The sequence below is a fragment of the Mustela lutreola genome, chromosome 6, assembly GCF_030435805.1.
Source record: "Mustela lutreola isolate mMusLut2 chromosome 6, mMusLut2.pri, whole genome shotgun sequence".
In the NCBI taxonomy this organism is placed as follows: domain Eukaryota; kingdom Metazoa; phylum Chordata; class Mammalia; order Carnivora; family Mustelidae; genus Mustela; species Mustela lutreola.
The window spans coordinates 82028600-82054566 of record NC_081295.1 but is presented as its reverse complement, the minus strand read 5'-3'; the positions used below and the strand labels follow the sequence as shown (position 1 = coordinate 82054566).

General features: G+C 42.5%; 1 protein-coding gene across 2 annotated transcripts in view; it reads left to right on the top strand.

The window, feature by feature from the left end:
* Positions 1–25967, top strand: part of SLC35F1 (solute carrier family 35 member F1) — a 394657-nt gene that overhangs the window by 354508 nt on the left and 14182 nt on the right. For both annotated transcript variants that reach the window (XR_009354673.1, XM_059177729.1), the window contains exons 6-7: positions 1091–1143; positions 8676–8830. Coding sequence is in view for 1 of the 2 variants with exons in the window: in XM_059177729.1 (XP_059033712.1) it covers positions 1091–1143; positions 8676–8830 (208 nt within the window). In the remaining variant the exon portion in view is untranslated. The remainder of the gene's footprint in view (positions 1–1090; positions 1144–8675; positions 8831–25967) is intronic.

The window sequence follows — 25967 nt, the reverse complement described above, 5'->3', positions numbered from 1 at the left end:
AGTGCCTTGTCATTGTATCAATTCAGTATCTTAAATTATTTATGGAAGATATTTTGGCATTGCCTTAAACATGTTTTGCCAATAGGCTGTTTCCAAGAATTCTCCAAATCTTCGTATCCCAAGACATGGGGAAAAAACCCCATAGCAAACGGGGCATGAAGATGGGAAGGGTCTCTGAAAAGGATTTATTTTTGATTCATTTTGAAAGTGGGATGGCATTTTTAAAGCTCCTAAATTTGTTGCTTCAACTTTGTGAGAGGAAAAGAGATTGCCCTGTTCAACAATTCATAACCAACATTTTGTAGATAGAGGGCTCGTTTTATGGATTCTTATTCCTGAATCCAAAAAATATCCACAGCTATCCAGCACTCATTTGTTTTCATTGTAGTCCATTTGAGTGACTAGAGCCCCTCAGCGCCACTGCTGGCAAAATCAAAGTGGCACAGGGCTGTGTGTGTCAAATGGGGTATGTTGAGTGTGCGCCCCAACCAACATATTTCTGGTGGAGCAGGGCCAGTTTACCCTCCTGGTCCTCTTCTGGAGCTGTGGTTCTCAAAGTGCGTTTTTCTCACCAGCAGCAGCCGCACCACAGGAGAACTTGCCCCCCTCACACAGCCCAGATCTGCCGAACTCGTATCTCTGGGGAAGGAACAGGGAAACTGTTTCAACATGCTCCTCATATGGCTTTTTGGCACCTTAAGGTTTGAGAACCACTGCCCTAGAGAACCCTCAATCAGAAAACTGACTTCGAAAAAAACCTGATTAAACCTGCAAGCACAGAAATTTTCCCTACCTCACCAATGACTTGTCAGAATGCATCTAAGCAAGAAGAAATCAAGGCCTGCAGGCAGACTCTCTGGGGAAAAAACCAGTGGGAGGTTGGAATGCCACCATGCCCTCGCCGCACCTGCGGGAGGAACCTCGGGTTGCCAAAGCAGACTTCCCTATCCCTGGCCCAAGGTTGTTTTTGCAATTTGGTGGTTGTTTTGTGACTTGCACAAATCTGATAAATGAAAAAATAAGGGAAAAATAAAAAGGGTAGGACGCATTATAATCTCGCTCATGGGGTCTGTTTTCTTTGAATTTGCAGAGCCATAATGGAGCACAAGGAGCTGTTAAAGGTGCCCTGGGATTGGCAAATAGGTAAGAGCTTTGCTCACCTAAAAATCCTGTTTTTAGTAAATCCGAGGGATACGTTTGAAGAGTGATGTGGGTGGGTGTGAGGCAGGAAACATGAAAGGATTCAGAATGCAAAGGACAAAGGAGAATGAAATCCCTTGTCATTTTAGGAATTTGTGTACACGGTGAGAGACTAACCTGCATGATTTCTAATGTTTCCTAATTGAGCTACTGCCCATTATCATCGTCAAGATGCCATTAGTGTACACACAGAAGTATGTTATTAGGTTAAAGACCAACCAGAAAGAAAAAATGCTCAGAGGCAGTGGTGGGACATAATTGACAGCAATTTTCTCTAGCCAAGAGACACAAAACTGATGCGATCATTAAAAAGTGGCACTTTAGTAAAGGGGGAAAAATGAACAAAAAGGCATAAAAGAAAACAATGTAATGGGCATTTTGAGCCCATAAAAACCTTTTCAGAAGGGAGCACTTTGCACATAAGAAACGGTTAATTGATCTCCAAGTAGACTGGGTGGAAAATACCAGACCCGCTCGAGGAAGTTAATGGTCATCCAGGGTATCTCAGATTCCACCTGTTCTGAAAATCACTTTTCTTTAAAAAAAAAAAAAAAAAAAAAAAAATTGGGACAAGGATTTAAGATCCTAGGTGATTGCTGTAAAGATCACACAGCAAGCCCTGAAAGGTAATGGTATTTAAAACCTTCTGCCTAGATACCCCTTCAGTGTCTATACCAAGATGCATGGTATGAGGCCAGTATGCCAGCAATGAGCACAGGGCGTGGCTTATAAGGGTGCTTGGAAAACACACACTATGAATGAGTGCGGGCTGAAGCCAGATCGCCCACACAGAAGGAGGCTGCTGGAGACCCCTCCAGCTTACGTGCGTTTTGATGAGATTGATGGCTTTAGTCAAATTCTGCTTCCACCAGCAGGGACAGCAATGACATAAGCTTCCCGGCACCGCCTTACCTACCCCTGACCTGGAAGTGTCCAAGGCCAGCTGGCTGCTGACATGATCCCCTCAGAAGGCACCCCGCCAGCTACAGAATCATGTAGGACTCTCCCTAGGGGTTATCACTAGTGACTTCAAGGGCTGCCGCCTCTTGTGTCTGTCACAGAATCCTGCCATTTAGTTTCTTGTGTGTTTTGCTCTAGAATGTTACCATTCAGTGAAAATCACTAGAAGAGAGGGGGTGTGAAGAGGAGAGGAGGGCCAGCGGGGAAAGGAAAGCAGCTGCAGGTTACAGAGGCATTTGCCTTTGAGACTCTCGGAGCCAGGAAACAAAACGTGACCCGTGCTTGCTAACACTTCACACGCAGTGGTGTAAATTCATTTCATATTGATAGTCACGGCAGTGATCAAAAATAATTTGTCCTCTAGTGATATGGATGTCATATGCATCTCCACCGAGGTTCTATTCTAATTCAGTGTTAGTTAAATGTGGCGTCCAAAGGTAGTTTTACTCTTAACTCTCCTGTTGTCATTAAACTGTCAGTCCCCTGTAGTCCACGCTGATGGAAGGTAGGATAAAAGGAATACATTATAGAGCCATCAGTTTAATTCCTGGCTGGAGATGAGGCTGAACTGGGCAAGAAAGATATGCATCGTTTTCTTTCCAAAACATCGATAGGGTTGGGTTTGAGATTTTTTTACACAAGGGCTGCCTCCGTCCTCAATACCTTATCCTGACCAACTACACAGTGTCATGGTTTAGCTCAGTTCTGGGCACAAAATGTTCAGTGAATAAATGTTTACTATAAATGAGTGAAGGGCAAGCAAAGGTGACAGGGCCTGTTCGGCCCCTCTCCTCTTTCAAAACCTAGAGAACAGGGGAGTGGTGGGGGGATAGCCAGAGGTCTAGGCTTGACATCGCCCTCTCATTTTGGGGAACTGGGAGATGCCATACTAGTTCTGGGGACCAAGAGGTCGGGAGATGTGGCGGTAGGGCAGGGGGCGTGTGTGTGTCAGTGTCCTCCCTAGCATTCCTTGGGAAGTCACCCAAGAGTGCTGAGCTCTGATCGCTGTCTCTGGTGGAAAGCTCACAGCATCTTAGGTAAGAGACCAAAATCCAAGACTCTTCCTCTCCCACCATCTGTCAGAACATTTCTCTCCCTCCCCTGTCTCCACCTCAGCAATCCCCCTCACACCGTCTCTCGGACAGCTCCTATATTTGACATTTTATCAAAGTAAAAAGGTTTTTTTTTCCTACAGAGAAAATGGGATAATAAATGTATTTTATCTTTTCTGTACTTGGAAGGCACTTTTTAAGACAGATTCCATTATTTTCCTATCACATTTGCAAGATGCAGAGAGTAATTCAAAGCAAGAAGACCACCTTAATTGTTGTGTGCTTCATTTCTTTGTTTTGCCCTACCCAGCGGAGAGCCTGGGTCTGAGTATGCAATCGTTAAATTCCAGTAAAATGTTCGACCTAACAGAGCTCAAATGTCCTGTGGAGCAGGTGTGTTCGAACCACCGTCAGAAATCTAGTAAATGGCTTCAACATTCCCTTTATCCCGTTTGCCATATTGTGTTAAAGGACTTGTGAGCAGATACCAACTGGTGTGAAAGCCAAACGTCAAAGGAAAGGAAAACTGCGCGTTGGGACAGAGAGCACAGGTTCGCTGTATGCAGGGGTCCCTTCTTGGCTCTTGTGGGTGATGTGTGTTTTGGTTTTGGTTTTGGTTTTCTCCTGGAGGCCGAAATAAGAGATTTGACCTTTCCCTGAAGATGGAGTAATGGGACCACGGAGCAGGAAGGAACTTCAGGATAATTAAGAGCGTACCTTTTTTTACCGAGGCTGAATCAGAGATCTGGGGAGGTGAGGCCACGGAGGAGGCCAATGGCTGCCTGTGGGTGGAGGTGTTGGGGGCGGGGAGTGGGGGGTGGGGACCGATAGGGTTGCGCATTCTCTGAGCGCCCACCTCGGGCGCTTGCCTACTCAGCCTAATGCACATGGGCTAAGAAGACGTCTTTAAGAATTAAAAATGTTTTTAAATATCTAGTATACTCAAAGGAAAGTGAAAGACAGAACATCAGTGGGATCCCAAAGGGATGAGATAAAACATATTCAGCATACACGGACGCATACTATATACACGTGTGTGTCATATCTATCATATCTAAAGGTATGTCACAAGTCATGCCTCCTGTATTTATCATGTATGTATTATATATAAAATGAGATGCTCATTAGAATCACATCAGATGCTCCATTGAAGCCCGGTTTCTCTTCATAATATTCAAACAATATGGACTGGGGGTATATGCTTAGAATTGAAAGTCCGACAGCCTGTGTCCTGAGGGCAAGTTACTCAGCCTCTGTATGCTGGTTTTCCTGTTTATCCACAGATCTGTTTCTGACCCTTCCTCTGCTGTGCTCTGCAGAGGCTGACTCATGCAAACTACACTTCCCAGGCTGTGCTGTTAAGTGGCTTCCAACTAGATTTGGCCAACGGGAGGCAGCAGGAGATCAGAGGGTGGGAGGAAGAAAGAAATCAGGCCGCGTCTCCTTGTTTCCCTCTGTTCGGGGTCAGGTCCCTAGAAAAGGCGGAGTGCCCTCTGAGTGGTTGACTGTCCCTTTGCTGGGCTTTCCTACCTTCTGACCCCCGAGCACATCGCCTCCTCCCTGGATCTCTCTAGCTCCAGGAGTGTGAATAACTTCCTGCTACTGCTAATCTCTGGGATGCCTCATCACCCCTTTTCCCCCATCACCCACTCAAGCACCTTTGTGACTTGTGCCCCATATTAAATGTCCTCTATTGAACCTGAGGTATGGACTGTTTCTTTTTTTTTAAGATTTTTTTTATTTATTTATCAGAGAGAGAGAGGGCGAGAGCAAGCACAGGCAGACAGAATGGCAGGCAGAGGCAGAGGGAGAAGCAGGCTCCCTGCCGAGCAAGGAGCCCGATGTGGGACTCCATCCCAGGACGCTGGGATCATGACCTGAGCCGAAGGCAGCTGCTTAACCAACTGAGCCACCCAGGCGTCCCTGGACTGTTTCTTAACTGATACTTTCTTTCAGCCTGTTTCCTTTCCTATATAAATAGGGTAACAATAGTAATGGTCTTTTCTATGGTTGTAGATATTTGTTAACGTATCTAAAGTACAGGGCATGTAGCAAGCACACAAGCGATATGAACCGATAGTATTCTTTCTCATTCCTTTGACTTAAATCTCTTTAGCGCAGGAGGAAAACAGCTCCCGAACGCTGTCTTTTGTGAGAGAGAAAGCACGGCAAGTAAGAAATGGCTATACACACACCTTGTCTGCAAAAGCAGTTGTTGCAGCCATTAGAGAGCTGTCAGTCAAAAAAATCACTCAGTTCCTTTGTTTGATCACATTGATTGACAGTTGGAAAGGCCTGCACAGACAGTGCGCTGGGTCTTCAGGTGTATTGCGCACATCCACGAGCCAGCTCATGTCCACCTCTGGGCAGCATGTCAGCAAACTGCAGTAACCCTGCACACCTGCCTCCGTCTGATCCTGAGTCCCAGTGGCTGAGCACGCTCTGCTCTCAAAACAGGATGTTCTCACGCAAAAGCATCGGTTGACCTAGCAAAGTGGTGAGCTGGGATGGCGTAGATATTCCATCCCTGTCTCCCTAAATTTAATTTCTGCAGTTTTTAAAAAATAGGTTTAGAGAGTTTGAGCTTGAAGCACCCTGACATTGCCCGACGAGTAGAAGGAAACTTTGCCGCGGGTCTCGTTCGCTCTTCCATGGCTCACCAGCCATATGGCCACTTCTCTGAGCCTGCTAATTACATACCCAACTCCTTGCTGGACAGATCCTCTTGGTTGATGCATAAGCGTCTAAAACTAAAAGGAAGCTTTTTATTTCCCCTGAAAACCTGTCTGCTCTCAGTTCTCTGCATCTTGGTAAATGGCACCATAATTCACACAGTTTCTAAACTAACTCATGAGATCCCCTGGGTATCCCTGATGGCCCCAGACTATCGCCAGGGTTTGCTGAGTGTCCACAGACCCAGCCACTCTTCTTCACCTCCACTGCCGTCCTGAACAGAGCCGCAAGGATCCCTTGCCTGGGCTAGGACACTGTACCTCTCGCTGGTCTGCCATGCTCTCTCCTGCCAGTCCTTTCTTGGCAGCAGGCAGAGCTCTCGTTTGAAGATGTGGATCCGGTGTTAGCCTTGTTACCAGCTCCTTAATGGCTTCCTATTACAACTAGAACAAGATGTCAATTTCCTTCGTAGACCTACACGGCCCTGCATAATCCATCCTCTGCCTAATTTTCCACCTTCGTCCCTTCCTACTGCCCCATTCTGTTCATTCTCCCCAGATGTCCTGGCCCATGGCAGCTCCAAGAACACATGGGGCCCTGTCATCAGGGTTTTTCATTTGCAGAGCTCTCTGCCTAAAATGTTCTTGCCCTGGGTCCTCCCTGGCCATTTCCTTTTAGTCCTTCAGCATTCGAGGTAAATTCCACTTGCACAAAGAAGACTTAGCCAGTCGCCCTTCCTGAAGCAAGCCCCCTGCCATTCCCTAAAATGAACCCTTTGACCACCCCCCCTCTTAGCACTAAAGCAACTCTAAGCTTCTTACCCATTCTGTTTTCCATAGCTTTGCTAGGCGAGGGTACAATAAATACTCAGTGAATACATTTGAATAATGAGTGAATATAAAACATCAGATCCCACATGTGAGGTGGGATCAGTGCCAGGTAAGGTGTACCAGGTAAGGTGATGGAAGGGTAGGATTCTGGAACTTTCTAGCTCAATCATATTTAATCTAAATCACTGATGCAATTTAAAAAGAAAAAAGGCACTGGTACCTGGACTATATTCTGACCAAGTTTGATTTTTGTGGACTTTTAGTAGATTAGTTTCAGGATATAGCTTTTTCTTAGTCTTTTAATCCCAGATTTTTTTTTTTTTGAAGGAACACTGCACTAAATTTATGTCTTTTCCTGTGTTGTTTTTAAATTATTTAGTATTATGCTTTTAGTAACTTGGTTAAAAGGAAAATGAATTATAAGTAGCATGAAACCCAGTTTCAGGAGAAGTGACTGTTTTTAGGGAATTAAAACTTGTGATGGAGAGTCAGAAGATATCTGATATTACTATGACAGAATATCCAGAAGAGGACTTGCACTTGACTGAACTAGGAAAGTGGTTCTTCTAGTTTCCTCTTAGGGCATTTCCACCACACTAGAGGGGGCTATTGTACTGAGTTTGCTTACTTAATGTTCAGAATAATCTTTTCATATAGATTTGCTATGGCTTTCCTTACACTGAGAATCCAAAATGTATAGGATGATGATTTATGCTCTTACATACTTCTCATATGGGAAACCAAATTTCTCTTCGGAGGAACCACTAATCTTCATAGTCAAAGGGACTAAGTAGGTGTCCAGTATCTATAAAATCCTCCCCAATTCATAAGATTCAGATAAAGCGATCATCTCACAGCCCACATCAGAAACATTTAATCAAAGATTCCTTTGGAAAGGTTGGAAGCTTTAATTGCATTAAAATGCCCAAAGATCCACTGAATTATTTTACTTATGCTTATTCTATGCTTTATTCTGTCAAGGTAGACAATAAGCCTTACTTTTGTACATTTGTATTGTATCACCACCTAGTAAAAGGTGAACCAAATTCTGCATTTAGCCATGAACTCCTGCTTGGGGCCCAACAAAATTGTATACTTATGGAATTAGTATGAACAATTGTATGTCTAGTTAAATTGAGAAAGAATTTTAGAGGATGAGAGTCTGACCCTATAGCACTTTAAGGACTTTTTTAAAAAACTTTGTTTTATGACACTTAACTCTCTGATAGTCTATGAAGCATTTAGTTAACGATGTCTAGAACAGCAGAGCCTACTACATGTGAGAACCCGCAGTGTGCTAGGGAAGTAGGACTCTGTTTATTGGGGTGTAGGACTGAGCGGGTGTAGGACTGAGAGGGATGCACAAATCTGGAAGAAATTCACAGGTCGTCTTGTGCTCAGAGAATGAAGTGGTCTGCCCAAGGCCACCCAATTAGGATTCCAGTTCTGACCTAGTCCATATCACTGTGACATGTGAGCCCTTCAGTCTTGAAGACTATATATATATATATATATATACATATATATATATATATATATTCATAACTGTGAACAATACATGGAACCCAGTAGTTCCCATTTTGCAAACAAAAAAGAGACTTTAAAAAATGCTTTAAAAGACATAGATAGGAAAAGTAGAGTACAGCACCATTGGAAACAGAATTAAGAAGGCTCGACCCCATATTCTGCCTCCAGCCACTAGGAGGCACTCCTTCCCAGAAGAAGCAAAAGATCTGCTTATGTGGTGGGAAGCAGAAAGTTCATTTCCCACATGAAGATTTTTACTTTTTATTTTATGTTTTAGCGGCCTATTACCCAATAATAAAATCCACTAGCAGAGTGGAGTAAAACTCTCTGTGTCGTGGTAAACGGCACAAGCCAGCCCCCTTCTCCCCGGTGCCGGGGTCCTCAGAGGCCCCCAGAGGATGCTGTCCATCACCCCTCTTCCCTTTCCCCACAGGACTGCTCTATGTGGGCTTTAGCGCCTGCATGTTTGGCCTCTACAGCTTCATGCCAGTCGTCATAAAGAAGACCAGTGCCACTTCAGTCAACCTCTCCCTGCTCACAGCAGATTTGTACAGCCTGTTCTGCGGACTGTTTCTCTTCCACTACAAGGTAAGTTGAGCCACTGCTCCCCTGTGAAGACAGGAGTTGGTGGGAAATACACATACAGGTGGAAATGCCCTGTGGTGGGAAGCCCCAATTTTCTGGAAGGAAGTAGGAGGGCAACTCTCGCCAGTGCCCCCCACCTGCCTCCCCACCCTGGATCTGGATATTCACATTTCCACTGGAACACAGAGGCAAGAGACCCGTAACTACAGGCACTTAAAAGGGAAAAAGATAAGGGAAGGGCTTTTGGATCATGGGAGACAGTTTTTTTCTGATACCATTCAGCCCAGAAGCTACTCTTTTTCCAGCCTAAAGCTAGGAAGATGGGCACAATTCCCAAACTAGAACCACAAAATGGATTCTAGCAAAGGCACTGGCAGGGCACATTCTCTTTGGAGCAGTGATCTAGTGCCTGCAATTTCTGTTTTGCTATTTTCATAGCAAGCATGAATGGAAAATGCTAACACACTAGAAATACTGTTTCTTCACTGAAAGATTAGGGCTTGGAGTCAATGAATGCAGAGATCTTGTGAAGGATTTACAGCTCAGATATCAGCCCAAGGAAAGAAGGAAGTGTTCGTTCTAAAGATAGCAGTCTCTTCAAATGCAAGACGACCCACGCTCACCCACACCCACGGCAGGCAGACCTCATCCGTTTGGGCTCCCTGAAGTCAGATGCTGTCTTATAAACACGGCATTCACTTCAGACATTAACATTCGATTAGGATTGGTATAGGAGAAGAGACCCAGTTCCCATTCTTTAGCTAGTCCTATTAGATAAGGGTCAGTGGGGACTGTGACCAGGGTGAAAAAGGATGAATATGAAGTATCCAAACCAGGTAAGACCAAACTAGGACAGGGTAAAGAAGAGGCAGAAGAAAAAAAGATTACTCCAACCACTTCCAGCCTAAGACTTCACCAGTGATGTTACAGATAACATCACCAGCCCATCGGTGTGGCCAGCTGAAGGGGCCTCTTGGTGGGCGGGACATCTTCAACCAGGTCAACCCAGGTTTGGAGGTTCCCTGTACTTGAAATAACCCGAGGCAAAGCAGCAGAAGTGAGTAATTGGAAATATGACTGGGTAAACTAAAGTCATAGCCAACGACCAGACTCAGTAGGGCAGACAGGGGTGGAAAAGTGGTCACAAACAAGGTTAGCAGAGAGGACCAGAAGCAGATCTGGAAGACAAGAGGTGGAGAAAGTGGCCATGGCAGAGCACAGGGTTCAAGTGCCGAGTTCCTGTTTTACAAGGAGCCCTGTGCCCAGTGTGGTGGCAGAAATGACAGCTGTAAGAAACTGTGTGGGACTGCACAGCCTTTATACATTGTTTGTCATTGGTTTTGTCTAGATGGTCCCATCTCTGTCTTCTGAGCACACCCTGGTCCTCACGAGGGCAGGAAGTAGACTCACAGCACATTACCCCATTGCTCCCTACTGCAAGGCTAGGAGGACCAGCTTCCCCAAGAAGCCCCCAGCAACACACCCAACTATTTTCCAGAGCCCTGGTCTTACCGTGTGGCACGTTGGCCGCCATTTTCCTTCTCTTACTCTGTGGTCAGACATCTATAGCTAGTGTGTTCCCAAGCGTGACTTGGATTCCCTGCAGTGATTCCTGTGGTTGTTTTGAGAAGTTCCTGAATTAGACAGATCCCCCTGAATTCTCTTTAAGGAAAGATGATTGAAAACTGTTGTTGTGACTGAGGACTGCAGGTTCTTCTCAGGCTGCCAAGATCTAGTCCGGCCCTTGGCATTCCTGAGAGTCTCCTTTCCCCAGGGGGACTGGCTCACCCTTCAAATCCACAGGCCACACTTCTCAGCCACGGAACTGTCTGGGAGAGTTTGTGCTATCACTAGGCTGCTCTGTGAAACTGATGTTCTCTGACAACTGAGACGGACACCTGAAGAGCACCCATTCCTATTGGAGTGTCTCTCCTGGCACTTGCACAGACTTCTGGTTAGACCAGGGGCTCTCCCCACCTTCCCCTCCCCCAGCCTTTGTGGGTTACTACGTACTTAGGATAAGGGAGTTTGCTGAAGAGGAAGCCGTGTAGTAACCCTATATCATGCCATCAGAAGGGAGGCTGTGTTAGCTGAAAATTGAATGTTTGTGGTCATCAATTCGGAGATATCATGGTTGTTTTTACTTCTTAAAGCAGTGTTTTACTACATACATACATTTGTTGCTATCTAACAAACACATTTCTTTAATGCAACGATGGATTCAGTGCAACAAGTATTTTATCTCATTAAAATTGATTCCTATTGTCTTTTTTAAAAATAAGCTTTTAAGATAATAACAGATACACATGCAGTTTTCAGAAATAATACAAGGAAATCCCCATTTGCCCTTTACCTAGTTTCCCCCACTGGTAACATCTTGCAAAATTATAACACAACATCGGGATATGAACACCGAGGCCATGGGCACACAGAACATTTCCCTCCAACAAGGGCTCACATTGTCTTTCACCGCCAGACCTACTTGCCTCCCCCCCACCTCCATAATGCTGCAGAATCTTGTTTCTGTTCCCCGTTTCTCTAAATTTGTCACTTCAAGAATGGTATGTACAGTGTATAACCTTCTGGCTTTGACCTTTTTCACTCAGCATAATTAGAGATCCATACAGATTGTTTCCTATGTCAGGAGCCCATTCCTTTTTATTGCTGAGTGCTATTCCATAATATGGATATACCACAGTTTATTTAACCATTCCCTCAGTGAAGAACATCTGGCTTTTCTCTTTTTGGGGCTATTACAAATAAAGCTGCTCTGGACATTTATGTACAGGTTCTTCTATGAACAGTTTTCAGTGCTTTGAAATAAACACCCGGGAGTCCACTTGCCAGGCATACGGTCGTAACATGTTTAGTTTTGTAAGAAACTGCCAGACTGCTTTCCAGAGTGGTCTATTGTCTTTTATTAAAAATACATATTCGTTGTGAGAAAAAGTCAGAAAATATAGATAGGTACTGTTATACATTGGTACAGTTTTATAGTATATACGTTAATATTATGGTAACTAATATTACAATATAGACAATGTTCTACTCCTTTCCCTTTACTCTCAGTGTGCTTACAGTTGACTCCTTACCTCTTAGTTCTTGAATAAACACTGCCTTGTAGTGTTCTTTAATTCTTTTATGAACAATAGTATTTATTATCTGCAAAAAAATAAGTTAAATACTCAACTTTAATCTTAATAATAATAAACCCTTCCCCTTGCCTATTTTCTTTTCTTTTTTTTTTTTAAGATTTTATTTATTTGACAGACAGAGATCACAAGTAGGCAGAGAGGCATGCAGAGAAATGGGGGGGGGGGGCGAGGTGGGGGTTGGTGGCGCGGAAGCAAGCTCCCTGCTGAGCAGAGAGCCCAATGCGGGGCTAGATCCCAGGACCCTGGGATCATGACCCGAGCTGAAGGCAGAGGCTTTAACCCACTGAGCCACCCAGGCGCCCCCTCCCCTTGCCTATTTTCTAAAAGAATCTTCCAAGCACTGCTTGAATTTGTAGTCAAATAGTCTTTGGCAAATTCAGGATTTTCTTTTTCCTGGGATTCCAGCTTGCCAGCCTCTGAAATTGCCCTTGGGAAGCCCAGAGATGGGAGGCGCTCTAGAGCTGGGGAGAAGGGTGTGTCTGAGTGGCTTAAGAGGTTTCCACGACAGCCAGATGGGCCATCTCAGAAAACTGATTTTTAAAGAATGCTTATTGGAGGTAACTTCATCATTATGAGCAGTTTATAGTCAGTGGAAAATTCTTGGTAAATTTTGCAAAATTCACAAAAATGGTGATGTCAGGGGATGGAGTGTATGTCTGTGTGTTTAAGGTTGGGGAAAAGGTGGTTATATCTTCATGTCTTCTTTGAAGAAATGTCTGTTTAAATGTTTTGCCCATTTTAATTTGGTTAATTTTTAAATCACTGATTGCGATATTTCTTTATATATGCTGGGTAGTGTACACCTATCAGATACATGATGATAAATATTTTCTCCCACTCGGTGGTTGCTTTTCATTTTTTTGTTAGTTTCCCTGGGGTCGTAAAGGGTTTTAATTTTGATGAAGTCCAATGTATCAATCTGGGTATACTTTTTAAGATGTAAAAGGAGCCAGGCCAGTCCCACCAGGGACACTGGGGCCACCAAGTCTTCCCTGGTGTCCCCAACAATGGCTCTCTCCAGGGTTGCTCAGTGATGGTTGCCCCTTGCCTCCGAGTGCCTGCTCTTAGGGGATGGAGGAAAGACACACCTAAGGGAAAGAAAATCCAGTTCAGGGGAGGGTGACTTGAATAATAATAAAGTTATATATATCCTATATATATATAAATATAGTTCAAGTCACTATATGCAGAGTGTAGTGGGGAAATGAGTTTAAGCCAGTGACCCTAAACCTTGACTGCACATTGGAATCCCCTGAAGAGTTTAAAAAATGGTGCTGCTTGGGTCCTACTCCCATTGATTCTGATTTATGCTGTCCGCAGTACGATGGCCTGGGCTTTAGATTTGTCAAGGCTCCCAAGATGATCCTATTATGCGGCGGCAGGCACGTGGACTTAGGACCAAAGGGCGAAGATTCTAAGATTCCAGCTAAATATAAAGACATCTTGTTAGCAGTTAGTCGTCTAAAAGTGGAATTGACTGTCTCAGGAGCTCTTTTTGCTGGAGGAAGCTGGACAGGAGCGTGAGAGGGGCAATGTGCAGGAGCCTCCCACTTCAGCCCTGAGAACTGACAGGTGACTGCTGAGATCTCATTTGATTTTCCTACAGTCTGCACATACAGTTTACTCCTTCACTTAATCATGATGTCTCGCCTCCAGATAACCTTCTGGTAGGGTTATAAATATCTGCAAATAGCCCTCCCAGATGTTGCTTACTGAGGCAGAACTAAATGATAAAGTGAACCTCTCCTACCCAACATTGATTATTTGCTTTTTCTCACTTTCCACCCTTGGGGGAAAAAAAAACTATTTCCTTCCCCACCCATCAGTCCACTGTCTGCACCTTCTCTTCCTTTTGTGCTGACCAGACATGAAGCCCCATGTCCCAGGGAGGCAAATGACTAGATTCTGCATTAGACACCTGCATGGTGCAGCGCTCTGGCAAATTCTGTTTTACAAGACTTTTGAGAAGGGGGTATCTATTTCTTTTGTTATTACCTGATGACAGTATTGACTCCAGAACACTAAACCCATAGCAATCTGTGGAAAGTGTAGGAAATTAGTTTTATTAGGCCTCAGACATCCCCCAAAACCAAACCCAGGAAGGGATTTCCATGAGAGCTTTACAACTTGAGGGTGTGTTGACTTTTCAAGGTTAGAGCTTGATCAGTTATGAACTCTTTCCCCTTATATTTATTGTACAAACAGGACACTTTTGAAATGGAAAGGATTTGATTCCTATGGCCGCTCAAACAAATTACCACATAGTTAGTGACTTACATCAATACAAATTTATTATCATATAGCACCGGAGGTCAGAAGTCTCACTGGGTTAAAATTGCTCACAGAGCTCTGTGGCTTCTGGAGGCTCAAGGGGAGAATCTGTTTCCTTGCCCTTTCCAGCTTCTAGAGGTGGTCTGTAGTCCTTGGCTTGTGGCCCCTCCCTCTATCTGGAAAGCCAGCAGTAAAGCATCTTCAAATCTGACCCTCTGTGAGCATATGGGGCTGACCCAGATCACCCAGGATCATCTCCCCAGGCTCTTGGTTTACTCACATCTGCAGAGTCTATTTTACACAAAGAGTAATGCATCCACAGGAGCTGGGGACCCATTGTTCCACCTATAGCACAAGAGGAGTATTAATAATTACACCAAGACGAGGGAATATTGGCACCACGCTGGGCCTGCTGGGACATGTGGCTGTGATTATTATTCTTTTTTTATGGATGTTTATGCATATGTTCTTATTTATCATTTTTTTATTGTATTCTGTTAGTCACCATACAATACATCATTAGTTTTTGATGTACTGTTCCATGATTCATTGTTTGCATATAACAACCAGTGCTCCATGCAATACGTGCCCTCCTTAATACCCACCACCAGGCTCACCCGACCCCCCACCTCCCTCCCATCCAAAACCCTGTTTGTTTCTCAGAGTACGCAGTCTCTTATGGTTTGTCTCCCCCTCCGATTTCCCCCAACTCACTTCTCTCCATCTCCACATGTCCTCCATGTTATTCCTTAGGCTCCACAAGTAAGTGAAACCATATGATAATTGACTTCTCTGCTTGACTTATTTCCGTCAGCATAATCTCCTCCATGCATCCATGTTGCATCCATGTTGATGCAAATGTTGGGTATTTATTTTTTCTGATGGCTGAGTAATATTCCATTGTGCATATGGACCATATCTTCTTTATCCATCCATCTGTTGAAGGGCATCTTGGCTCTTTGCACACTTTGGTGATTGTGGCCATTGCTGCTATGAACGTTGGGGTATACATGGCTCTTCTTTACCCTACATCTATATCTTTGGGGTAAAGACCCAGTAGTGCAATTGCTGGGCCATAGGGAAACTCTATTTTTAATTTTTTGAGAAACCTCCACATTGTTCTCCAAAGTGGCTGCACTAACTTGCATTCCCACCAAGAGTGTACGAGGCCCCCCTCTCTCCACATCCTCGCCAACTGGCTGGTGCTCATTAGAAGCTGCATCTGGTCATGAAGACACATTCTCCACCCAGACAGACACTGCACTCTGTTGACTTTAACAACCGATTTTCAAGTCGTTCTGGTCACCTCCTCATATGTGACTTTAGCAAAGAGAATACCCAGGCATGCGTGGAGGAAAAGGATGGGGCAGGAGGGCTACTGGCTGTCTCTTGGGTGAAGTATGAATCCAGCAGCCTGGGGTGATAAGCAGAGCATGGCCTGCCACATCAAAGGAGCCTTAAGTGTGGCTTCTTTTTACTCTTTAAGTACTTTGAGCCAGTTATTTATTCTTTCCCAACTTCAAGGTGATGAGACCTTCCTTAGGGAGTTTTTGAAGGCAGTAGATAATGTGTAGAATGTATAGAAATGTGTAGATGTATACATATGTACAAATGTTGTATATGTGCATTTCAGGTATAGAATGTATAGAAACGTGACCAAATTGTGATGAGTTTCTCTGATTAAATGTGCGCCTCAAAACTAGTAATCCCTGCCTCATTACATTTTTAGGATACTAACTTATTTTAAGATTTTTGTAAGTAGGTGTAGTTTTTAACAATTTTTTGTGAGTTTTTCCTCTTATGCCTTGTTTGAAAAGGCAAAACTAGGTCTCATGTGTACAAATATAGAAAATATTATATTCATCATTTTCAGCTGAATTCCCTCATTGCTTACAATAGAATTCTTAGGTGATAGCCATAAATACAAAACATTTGGGAGCTGTTAAAATAAAATGCCAATAAATTCTTTTACAATATGCCATCATACGCTGAACATTCTTCAGGAAAAAAGCAGCCAATGTTGAATATGCAGAATATTCCTGTTTACTTGACATTTAAAATAGAAAATGGTTTACTTCACACATTTTGCTATTAGTTTTTCAAGGCTTAATACTGTCAAAGAATAGCTATAATAAAGTTGAGAGTAATTTCATAAGGTTATTTTTGTAACTGTATCAAAATAAATATGAAATTGATAGAGAAGAAATGAACATTGTAAGTTCTCTCCTAGTTCCCTTTAAACTTTTCCTCTAGGCCACTGTCTTATATGGTTCCCCACACTGAGCAGCCTGAAACCACAGGTGATCTTGTTGGAAGACTAACATTTTAGGAAATTAAGGGCTCCATAAAACTTACATCCAGGAAAATGTTTTTGTCATCCAAATATTCACTCCTAAAAAAGGGGGAGAGAGAAATTTCAAAGTCCTGTGTCCAACAAGTCTATTTCATCTCTTCTGGGTAATGTGATTCATGTGAATTTTTTAGAATTTTTTAGAATTTCATCTGTATGAACTTCATGTATGTATGTATGTATGAAGAACTGTAAGAACTTCATTAGACTAGATGCTGCATGGTTTTGGCTCATCTGTGTATCTGATACATTTTGTATAATTGCTGGGAGTTGTTTTCGACAAGTAATCATAAAAGTGTCTTACCTTGTCAACTACTTATTCTAACAATCCAGGTTATATCCTCAGAGGACAGGTGTAGTCTCATGATCTCCCTTGACCCCATCTGTCAGCCACTAAAAATTTCATCCCACATGTGCCATTTTCTCTTACCGGTTTTGTTGTTGTTGTTGTTGTTGTAAGAGATTTGGCAAGAAAACTTTAATAACCCTGGATGTGGGGATAATTTAATAACATATGATTATAAACTAAATTTAAAAGAACTTCATCCAGCAAATATTTATTTATTCTATGCCTGCTATGTGCCAGGCACTGTTTGGGTCCTTAACTTTTCATTTATAAATAAAGATGGTAAGAACACCCAAAATCACCAGGTGGATTAATGCAAAGGCTGAGATTCCAAACCACTGAAACTTGAATAGACCAGCCATCTCAAGCATCCTGAACATCTGAGTGCCAATGCCAGAGGGTTTACAGAGATTGTGTTAACAGCAGAATCTTTCATTTGCTGTGGATCAGAATCTGGAGCCAAGCAACCATGTTGATCCTCTGCAGTGATGAGCAATTTGATTAATGGAACTGCACTTGAAAAGCCAGGTCAGGCATCCTCAGCCTGAGGCAGCCACAGAGCAGAAAAGTGATAGTACATGTCTTCCTTACAAAAATACCCCCATAAGCAGTTTGTTGTATTTCTTCTTGTAAGAGTGGCATCTTCAAAGGCTATGATTTTTAAGTTTAGAGTACTAAAATAGGATTATAAATGGGAGATTTTTAACACTTAACCTTTATGACTCTTTTTATATTTTTTAAACTGTCACTGGTGAGTAGAGAATTGGAAAAATTGGCCTCCTTGAGGCCCCGGGGCATTTCACATAAAATATCGAGGTGAGAGAGTGATGAATATTTGAACTTGGTTTCCCCCTGCCTGGAAACTCAGTAGTGTCTTTTGAGATCACCGTCTTTCTAAACTGGTTAGGGTAAGTGTTGCCAGCTTCTGTGGGTTCTCATGCAGCCATTCAGAAACCCAGACTCCTTCCATGTTGTGGCTCTGCCATCCTTAAAGGCAGGGATTAACAAACCGTGATCTGCAAGCCAGCCCCTTTTCTTGGCGAATATGGCTTTATTGGAGTGCAATTGTGCCCATTCCTTTCTATATTAACCATGGCTGCTATTGCTTTATAGCAATAGCGTTGAGTAGTTATGACAGAGACCACATGACCCACATGCCTAAAATATTTGCTATGTAGCCCTTTAAGAAAAAATTTGCCAGCCCATGGGCTAGGTTTTTGGAGTCCTTTGTAGGGCTATCTGTTGAGCCAACCTCGAGACTTTAATGGCTCTGTCCAGAGTAGTATAGATAACCTCTTCCTTGTTCTTTTGGCCAGACCTCCAGCACATGACCACACCTGATTGCAAGGGAAGCTGGGAAATGTAGTCAAGTTGTTTGTAGAGGAAGAATGGAAAATAGGCTTAGTGAACCCATAGCCAGTCTCTGCCACATTAGCAATTTCCATGTACTAGAAGTACTGGAAGGATTAGAGAAATTGGGGATAAACCGTGAAGCAAGTCCAAACTGATGGCCAGAAATCAAAACTCCTTTTATGTGTATCTATTCATAAACTCCATATCACAAACAACGATTATGAACTCACATCATCAGCACAAGCTGTAGAGGAAAATGGAATGAGCTAGAGGAGTTGCAGAAGTTTCAAATGGAAAGGTTTGTGGTTGCTGTGGAGTGTGGCCAAGAAAAACCAGCTCGTTGTTTCCCAAGAGAATGCATGGGATGTGCTTGTCACCAGGTGCACAGTCCAGTCCCTCCAGCATACTCAGACACCTAATTTTGTCACCACACCTGTATGTGTCTTTCTCCCGTGGACTAGAATATTGATGACACAAGTTCATAGAAATCACAGCATCAGCTTGCTGAGATAAAGAACAAAGGTTGGCTCAAACATGAGGGCTGAAGCAAGGCCACTACTCTGCACATCTTCAGGGGCTCCCATGGATGGAAGATTTATTTTCTACTCTGTATTTAAAGTGTTGAGAGTTTTTAGGTGGCCCCTTCCCTGAAAGGTAATACTGTCCCTCCCTCATTTCCTGACTTCTTTGTACTCTTTTTATATTGCCCATGATTTTAATAGTTAATTTTTATCAGTATAATCCCTAGGGATTTAACCCCATTTACCTGAAATGTAGACCCTTCTTTCCTGAATTCTTTATTTTGCTTTATTTCTTACTTGGCTGGATTTCATCAGTACTGGTAATGTCAGGAAGCAGTATATGCTGGTACAGGCTGTCCACAATGTAATTTGCCCATCTCTAGGGAATATTTCCCTGCAGATGGTAGTCAAGTGCCTTGAAGAAAGAGACACTTCATAGTCACTGGAAAAGTGCCATTGGGCTGGTGGTGGGTCTGTCAGGAAATGTTCACAGGGGCTGTTATCTTCCAAGTCTTTGCTTCCTTGAAAACATTTCTTATATATATTTGTATTAAAAGGATAATTTTCCTAGGTTACATTTTCTTTTTCTCAGAACTTTATAGTTACTGGGATTTGTTTTGTTTTGTTTTTTGAAAAATTGAGCACTGCCTCTAGTCCTTTTCAGTCTTTTGAATTATTGGATTTTATCATTCAAAAGGAGCCTACAGGTGTCATATCTCTGGGCTCTTTTTGTTTGAGAAGATCTCTGATGTCTTTACATTTGTAGGTCAGCTTGGTCTGTGACCTATCCCACCCCCAGAGATGCAATGCCTTGGGAGCCTTGAACTACCCGCTCCATCCCCAGTTCATTAAAGAGCCCTAGATAATGGTAGATTCCAATCCTTGCCCACCCCGCCTCCTTTGAGAATATGAGGAAGTAGGAGAGGGTTTTTGTTCCTGAGAATGTTTCCTTGATTTTTTTCCTGAGTTTGCCTAATCACCACTTAACCTACTCTCTCTAAATTAGAGACTTGAAAGTATATTCACCAAAATATGAACATGCATCCAAGGGCAGACAGAATAAGAGAGTTGTCATATGCCTGAGCCCAGGCTCCAGAGTCAGACCACCCAGGTGTCAGTTTCAGCTCCCCCTCTACCAAAGGGTCCCTATCTTTTCTGTGTTATGGGTCCCTTTCTTAGTCTGGTAAACCCTAGAGAGATCCCTTTCACAATGTTTTTAAATGTCTAAAATAAAACACATAGCATTACAAAGCAGGCTGATTATATTAAAATAAAGTTTTCAAAATATTTTTAAATGAGATGATATAGTAATATGCAAATCACAAGATCTAGAAGCACACTTGATAACTACTATTGTTTCAAAGCAGTGATGAGTGCAGATCTTTCTCTGCAGCAGTTGTTAATGTGATATGAAAATATATGTGATTTCTTTTTTTAAAGTATTTATTTATTTATTCGACAGAGAGAGAGAGAGAGAGATCACAAGTAGGCAGAGAGGCAGGCAGAGAGAGAGGGGGGAAGCAGGCTCCCCACTGAGCAGAGAGCCCCATGCAGGGCTCTATCTCAGGACCCTGAGATCATGACCTGAGCCGAAGGCAGAAGCTTAACCCATTGAGCCACCCAGGCGCCCCAATATATGTAATTTCTATTGGCTAAAAGTCTAAGGCACTGCTAATACTAATAGAGCTCATCGCTTACATTTATAATGAAGAAATGCTAGATTTCAGTTAGATGTCAGTGAGAATCAAAATTCTGGGTTTCTGCCTAGGTTTACAGCACCCCTGAATTCGATACAGGAATCCCTGATTCTACCAGTTATACAGCCTTGTGCCAAAGTTACTTAATTTCTGTTATCTGTAAGTTCTCCATCAGCAAATGGGGGTCATAACAGTAGATACTGTGTAACTAGCCAGTTCCCTCTATAGAAATGAATACAGGAATGTAAATCACTTAACTGCAGTGTCTGACACACTGAACACTCAATAAATAATGCCATTATTAATGATGGTAGAATTTTGAGTGCTGATATTTTATGTTCTGCACACTTTGAAGTATTGCATAAATTATGCATTGGTGAAATGATATACATATATTATTTTTATAAACATAAAACTATGAAGTTATTTTTACTTTGAAAATACATAAAGCTTCCAATTCCCTCAAATAAATACATATCTCTGCCACTGAAAAATGGGACTGAATTGCAACCAGACACTGATTAGAAGGTTTAAATGGTTTATTTTCAGTTTTAATGGACAAGCGTGAACACAAAGGGCAAGTGCTTCTTTGTGTCTGTTTTCCTCATTATTTTCACAGAACTAAAACTCTTTGCTCATTATATTGCTAAGCACTAACTTAGTCATAGGCTTAGTCTCTATCTCATTTAAGTCTTTTTTTGGGATGTGGTTTTATTAAAAAAAAAAAAATACATTGTAAACCATTCTGTGGAGTCTCAAATTTAGCAAGGTCTCTCAGTTGAACTTGAATGTGAATTTGGTTAGCGCTTTCAGACCCAGGTCCTTCTTGATGCTCCATGGAACCAGGCATGAACATGCAGGAGAGTAGCTGTTTCCTGTTGCTCTGTGGGCATCTGTCTCCACAGTTATTAATTGCCTTGGTATTTCCTCTATGTGCTAATGATTCTATCTTTAGATAAAAGGACTGACCTTATGTAAGAATTAAGTAGTAAGCCTAGATGACAGAGAGAGAGAGCATGTCAGATCCCCGATATCTAGTACAGTGCCTGGCACAGTAAGGATCCGGCAATGATTTATTCAATGAAAGGCTTATCTCCACAAGAAACCTTCAAGGTTAAACTTCAGTTTTCAAGGCTGAATATTATCTAAGAATTTTCCCATGAGAAGTGAAAAAGCCATTGCTTGATTTGGACGCTTTACATCTCATGTTGATGCGACCAGCTGAAAAGTAAAAAAAAAAATCCATAATAGCAAGCCACTATTTTGATTCATCCTTTGTCTGAATTGATGGAGTGCTCAGAGAACATCTTAAGGGAACATGGAGATTAGAAAAACCAGTTCAATGTCACAGTAGCTATTACAGTATCATGGGGGAGTGTGAGAGTCGAGTTCACATCAGGGGTGGACAGCTTGCTGAGAAATTTATTCTATTCATAGGAAAATCATAGCTAACATTCATATTTATTATCATATATTATTCCACAGTGAAACTGGGAACTGAGTCATTATCACACACTATATTTCCATGTCTGTCTATATATTATTGATGGGTCTCCATGCACAGAGGTCCACAAACTGTTCTGTAAGGGTTCACATGCTACATATTTCAGGCTTTACAAGCCAAGCAGCCTTTGTCACAGCTGCTCAGTGCTACCGTGGACATGGCTCTCATCCAATAAAACTTTACAAAATCAGGCAGCTGCCAGATCTGTTAGTTGACTGACCCCCAATGTAAACTCTTGCAAACTCTTCACTGATCTTCAGCACCAGGAAACAGCCATCTCCTCTGCAAAGTGTGTCAGTAATAAAGCTGCTGAAAGCTGTACACAAAATGGTACAAATCCCTTTGCACTTCAAGTGTACAGACATGCTCTTACGGCTAATTGTAATAATTTCCACCTCATTTTAGAGTAAGTGGTGGATGTGCCTTCTGTTTTAGTTCTTGGTGGCATAGAAGGCCGTATCTGTTAGTTTTGTGAGAAAGAAACCCATGGTGTGACTGCAGACAGTGATATGTCTTCAGTGTATTGCTTTATCGTTTTCATTTATGTAGAGGAATGAGTGGTGTGCCAATGCAAAGCAGTAGCCCTGAGCGGAGATGGGAAAGGGAAGGGATATTGAAGTCATCACTTACAGAGCAGGCAGAGGCAAAGGCATCTGTAGACATGGAGTGCATTCCAAAAGTTGTACGCATAGAGTGCACCTCTGAAGAGCTAATATCAGATAGGACAATATCAGATAAGGACAATATTACCAAGTTAACTTTCCCAGAATCACAGATCCAGAGAAAAGAGGCCCTTATACACACAAACTGATTTGATTGTAGAGAAGGTCATCTCAATTGACCAATCTCTCTACAGTTTGATGATACTTCACCGTTCGCATCCCCTTCAAAATTTTAGGGAGAGACATCAAAAATGGTTATGGTTCTGTTGGTTCATGGATGCCAAATCCTCTAGATATCTGATTTTTTAAAAATATGTTTATATAATAGTAATAAACCCAAAGTTCAGAATGTTTTTAAGTCTTAAGACAGTCATTTTATTTTTATAGCAAGTACAAAATTTAATTTAAAGGGGGAATAAGAAACTGACAGTGTTGTTGAATGTCTGTCACATTTTTGATAGCACTCCATGGATTTTGAGGATTAGACAATACTGTGGAAATACAGTGATAATAACGTTGTGAGATTTTATTATGAAATAATCAAATATTCTAGGCCCAATGCCACTACTTCTTAGTGATATTCTCGAATTGGGAAATGAGTCTTTTTTTTTTTTTTTTTTTTTTTTTTTTTTTTTAAAGATTTTATTTACTTATTTGACAGAGAGAGATCACAAGCAGGCAGAGAGGCAGGCAGAGAGAGAGAGGGAAGCAGGCTCCCTGCCGAGCAGAGAGCCCGATGCGGGACTCGATCCCAGGACCCTGGGATCATGACCTGAGCCGAAGGCAGCGGCTTAACCCACTGAGCCACCCAGGCGCCCCTGGGAAATGAGTCTTGAGGGTTATTTCAGTGAAGGTGGCAGCGATTCATCAGTTACCAAAATTCTTAAAAAATTTTTTTAAAGATTTTATTTATTTATTTGACAGACAAGTAGGCAGAGAGGCAGGCAGAGAGAGAGAGGAAGAAGCAGACTCCCCGCTGAGAGAGAGCCCGATGCGGGGCTTGATCCCAGGACCTTGGGATCATGACCTGAGCCGAAGGCAGAGGCTTTAACCCACTGAGCCACCCAGGCACCCCCAGGTACCAACATTTTTATTTAGAAAAAGAATTGATTAATTATTAAAACCATAAAATGATCTCCCCCATGACATCTGTGACATCATGTTATTCTTTATGATCAATTACTCATCCATTTATCTCATTTTTCTGTCTTTCCTGCCATTACCAGGTACATGTGAGACAAGGAAATAAGGTATGGTTGTAAGGGCAGTTCATTTTTCTTTTTGTCAAAGGCTTCCCCCTCCCACAGCCATGATAATATTCCCTGATGATTGGTTATTTCTATGAATTGAGAAAGAACAGATCCAGCTTCATCAAATCTCCATTAAGGTTATTCTAAGATCTGTTGAATTAAAGTTGTATCCTTGGCCCATGCAGTAGAGATATGGATTGTTTTTAGAAGCCTAAAAATAAGGAAGGAATGGAAGGACAAAAAGAATTACTATGTTGCAATGCAATTAATGAAGCATTTGGGAAATGGGGAGAGAATTGGGTCAGGCCTTGGGAGACCTTAGGAGGGTCAAGGCAGTATGTCAGCTTTTGCCTCAAGACCTTATCCTGAGCACTCTACCCTACTAAACCTGCCTCACCTCCTGCTTCCTAGCTCCAAGATGTTCCTCATAGTACTTTGTACTTCTCTGAGGGGTTGGTTTCTTTAAAATAAATGTAAGAGATGAAAATACTTTGGAGGAAGTTGACAGTGGTTCGTTTGCCAAGATTATCAAACTTAAGTAGTGTTTTTAAAATTGTGCTTTCCTAAATACAGTTCTCTTCTTAGAATAGTTCTCAGGTTGCAAGAATGGAGACCAATGAAGAAATGGGAGAAGTTCATAATACATAATACAATACATAAGATTAAAAATTCATAGGTTAAAAGCATAAGAGTTTATCCTAGTACTGTAAGAGATGTTAAGTGTAGATCTTCTCTGTTTAAGGAAATTATACATGAAAATAGGGTAATAAATGCACCATGAGAAATGTTTAGAAAAGAATCACATACCTCAAAACACTCAGCTTCAGTCATTGAGACTCGGTCTTAATTTTTCTCTGTCAATTCTCCTCTAAAATGCGTTCTTTTCTCTTTCTACTGACATCATCTTAGCTCAGACCACCATCCTCTCTCATTTAGACCATTGCAATAGTCTCTCGGTCCGCCAGCTTCCCCTTAGTCCCTGCAATTAATCACCCACCAGCAGCCAGGGTGGTCCATTTAAAACACCAATTAGATTATATTCTCTTTTGGTGAATACTCTTCTTTCTCATTGCATTCTGAGCAATGCCGTGCTCACCTCTAATGGCTTACACAGTGTTCCTATGCTTTTTAATGGCTCCCGTCTCCACTCTTGACACTTGCTCACCATACTGTGTTTCCCTCTTTTTCTCTTAGAACGGGGGAAATAATTGTAGCTTCCTCACGAGTTACTGAGAAGGTGAATAGTGTAAATTGCATCCAACAGTGCCTAGTCCAGAGGATGCACTCCATGAATTACTACTGTTAGACATCAGCAACATCGGCTGCCCTTCCAGTTCTAGAACTAGCTGTGCCCTTTCCTCCTTGGCACCTTTGGTTTCGATGTCCGCCTGCCCGAACAGCTCTTTCCCAGCTCCTGGCCTGGCTGCTTCAGTCTCAGCCCCAGTGCTTCATCTGCAAAGAACACTCCTCCTCTCTATCTAAGTAGCTTCCACCGAACACTCACGTCATCCAGCCACCTGTTTATTTTCTTCATGGTGTTTCCCCAAATCATATTACAAATTAATTCCTTCAGGTGTTTTCAGTCTGTCTCCAACAACAGACTGGAATCTAAGAATGGAATTATATCTGTCTTATTTGTCACTGTATCCCCAGCTCATGAAACAGTAGAAACTCAGTGTTCCTGATGGACAGGGATGTGATGACAAGGGTCTCAGCTCACAGTTAAGCTCAGTTATTGAATGAATGATTCACTGCTGACTCTGTTGGTTCTGTGTGGCTGCTGTAACAGATTACCACAGACTTGGTGTCTTAAGACAACAGAAATTTTCCTCTCACCCTTCTGAGGACCAGAAGTCCAAAGTCTGTTTCGTGGGGTACAGCTGCTCCCCAGCAAACTCTCAGCCTAGGGCGGGTGATGGTCCAGTGACACCAAAGAAGACACCTGGAGGCAGCGATCAGGATGCAGGTTCCCTTGTGCAGAGGGAGCATTTGGTGCTAGGATCTACACGCAGCCAGTTTGTAGATCTGAGC